The 2736-nt window shown below is 36.9% G+C and overlaps 1 protein-coding gene across 1 annotated transcript in view; it reads right to left on the reverse strand.

Annotated features, from left to right (window-relative positions):
* Window positions 1–2732, reverse strand: part of ST8SIA6 (ST8 alpha-N-acetyl-neuraminide alpha-2,8-sialyltransferase 6) — a gene marked incomplete at its 5' end in the record, with an annotated part of 26586 nt that extends 23854 nt beyond the window's left edge. Inside the window, one exon of the mRNA XM_010020494.1 lies at window positions 2635–2732. Coding sequence (XP_010018796.1) covers window positions 2635–2732 — 98 coding nt within the window. The remainder of the gene's footprint in view (window positions 1–2634) is intronic.
* Between the last annotated feature and the right edge of the window lie 4 nt (window positions 2733–2736).

The following is a 2736-nucleotide window of genomic DNA, read 5'->3' on the forward strand; positions in this document are numbered from 1 at the left end:
CCTTGGGGACTCATTCCTCCAATGGAAAACAGTCCAGAAGGCCATCAGCGTACCATTTCATGGCTGTGCTGTAACCCAGACAGTCCTCTTCTTCACTGTTCCATTTTAAAGAGCTGGAGCAATACATCTATTTCCATTGGCACCCACGTGCTTACAGCACATATTCACTGATGCTAAAAGGGGTTATTATTAAGATGAAAAAGCTCAGGTAAATTGAACTATAAAAATATGTGGACAAGACAATAATTACAGTGCTAAGAATAGTGAATGAAACACCTTTTGTTCTGGTTTTGTCTACCACTTGCACCACAACCATTATAGTAACTTGCTGTTGTAGGAAATTCATACTGTAAGAGCCTTGCTAACAAATAACACCTGGAAGGTTTTTTTGTCTATAGTACTTGTCAGATATATAGTGACCTTCTATGTTAACTGCAGTGGCTAAGGTGGAATCATTATGCACAGTTGAGGCACTGACAAAGTGTAAGTATCTTCTAATTTTTGGCAGATACCTACAGGACAAAAGCAAGGACAGAAGTGTTGAGATAGTAGGGAGACAATAGGTAAAATGTCAGAATAGAAAGACAGATGCAGCCCTACTGGTTACTTGCTAAAACTAAACAACTATCTGGGAGGGAGGGAGGGGACAAAGCTATTTGACTTAGCAGGAAAACTGAGCAGCAGGAGTGAAAAAATGAGGTATTTCCCTACTTGGCAGCTCATGTTCAAGAAAGAAACAAATAAAAAGATATAACTACAAGAAATGCAAGAGAAGAGGAGGGTCCCTTTTGCCTTTGGACACTTTTAATAGTACCAAAACACCTATTAGTTTTTAAAGCCCTCAGGAGAGTGTGCACAGGACTTGCTCTAGAATTAGAATGGAAAACTGCCAGCAAAACTCAGCATTTCAGTCTCTTTATCACCACCAGCACATACCTGCTATAACAACTTCCCACTTACATTGCATTTTTTACTATCAAATCATTTGACAAGCTTTAAACTAGTATTTTTTTTTTTCAGTTTCTGCCAACTTAAGAGGAAGGAGTATCCAGAATGCCCCTGAAAATCTAGAACTGCAATATAAAGCATTTATATACCATGTCTGTGGGCTACAACTTGAAAAAGCAACACAGAACTCTGAAGCTCCTCTCAGCAAAGGATAATGAGTTGCAATACTCATGGCACAAAGCAATCCCTTGCTCCTTTGTTCCAAGCATGTTCCTCTTCCTACCTGCCTAATTCATCTTCTGCCTCATTAAATGGTGCAGCTCCTTCCTCTCTGGCCACAGAATAAAGGTCTCACACTTTGTAAAGTTTCTCCTACAGTCTCAGCTCCAAAACTTTCTAGATATGAAGAGCTCATCTGCATTGCTGCAGCCTGTACAACTTTGTAACACCTGAGATAAATAACCACATTTATATTCTTATAACTGGATTTTAGAGGCACTACTGTGACTGGTCATACTTCTCTTGCTATTAATCAGTGAATTTTAAAGTCAACTGTATTCTTTGACCTCTGTTTGACAGTCTCTGTTTAGGCTCTCACTAGCAGCATATCAGTAACATAGTGGTCTAACACCATTCAAAAGAGTAAAAACTTCAATGACAGTGTTCCTGATGAGGTGGAATGCTGGTGGGAGAAAAGGTAATAAAGGAGAAAAAAAAATAAAATTTAAAAGAGTAAAGGCAATGCTGAGAATATGGTGACTTAAAAACAGGTGAAAGGAGGGGGCAGAAAAGACAGAAGTTTCAAAACCGTGATTTAGTGTTGTTTTTATGCTGAGATAAAATTTAACATCTCTAGTCCTTTGAATGGGGAAAGACACAATTATTTTTAGCAGAGCTTTTGTTTCTCATTCCATTTCTCTTCACAAATGGAGGGGGGGGGGAAAAAGCTTCCAATCTTCCAGTATTAAAGTCACCATGGCACATAATTAATTTTAAGCTGGAACCCAGTCTTAATGGGAAGCCTTTCTCATTTACAATGTTTTATTTATTGGTGCATCTATATAAGCAAAATGGGCTGCTTCTCCCATTTTCACTTTAGAAAGTGGCAAGGAATTTGAGCAGGGCTGATATCAAAGATTTTTTTTCTATATCAGGAAAAAGCAGAACAGGAAGTTGAAATCCAAAATTAATTTGGATTTTCTTTTTCCAATGTATCTAAAATTAAATATTTTTTTCCTGCAAACTACTCATTATAATGAGTAAAATTAATTAGCAAGTTTTTATACTAGTACATTTCCGTACTTACTCTAGTGAATATGTTGAAAAGCACCTATTAACTGAGGTTGTCATAGCAGGAGTGTTCACCAATCAAGAAAAAGACACTCAAGAATGAAATTATACCTCACAGATTCTGCACCACCTTTTTGTGAATATCTTGGAATAAAACACTGCTAACTGGCAAGGAGAAATCATGTTGACTTATATTGTGATAATAAGAAAAACAAAATCCAACCTCAACTAAATCTAATTCATGTGAAAGAAAAAATGCAGGCAAATATTAGTTGAATAATTTAAGTTTCCTGTTGTATAGTTCCACATTAATATCATCGAGAATTACGTAAAAGAGGGCGATCTTCTACCCTCCTATTTAAAACAAACAAACCAGAAAGCACAGCAAACACCTACCTTTTCTTCTTCACAGATGATGACAAAATGTTGTCCTGAATTGCCTTACATTTCGAAGCCTGTTCGAACTGGTAAATTCCATTTTTACTAACAGTTGTTCTG

The sequence above is a fragment of the Nestor notabilis genome, unplaced genomic scaffold, assembly GCF_000696875.1.
Source record: "Nestor notabilis isolate BGI_N333 unplaced genomic scaffold, ASM69687v1 scaffold15028, whole genome shotgun sequence".
NCBI lineage: Eukaryota > Metazoa > Chordata > Aves > Psittaciformes > Psittacidae > Nestor > Nestor notabilis.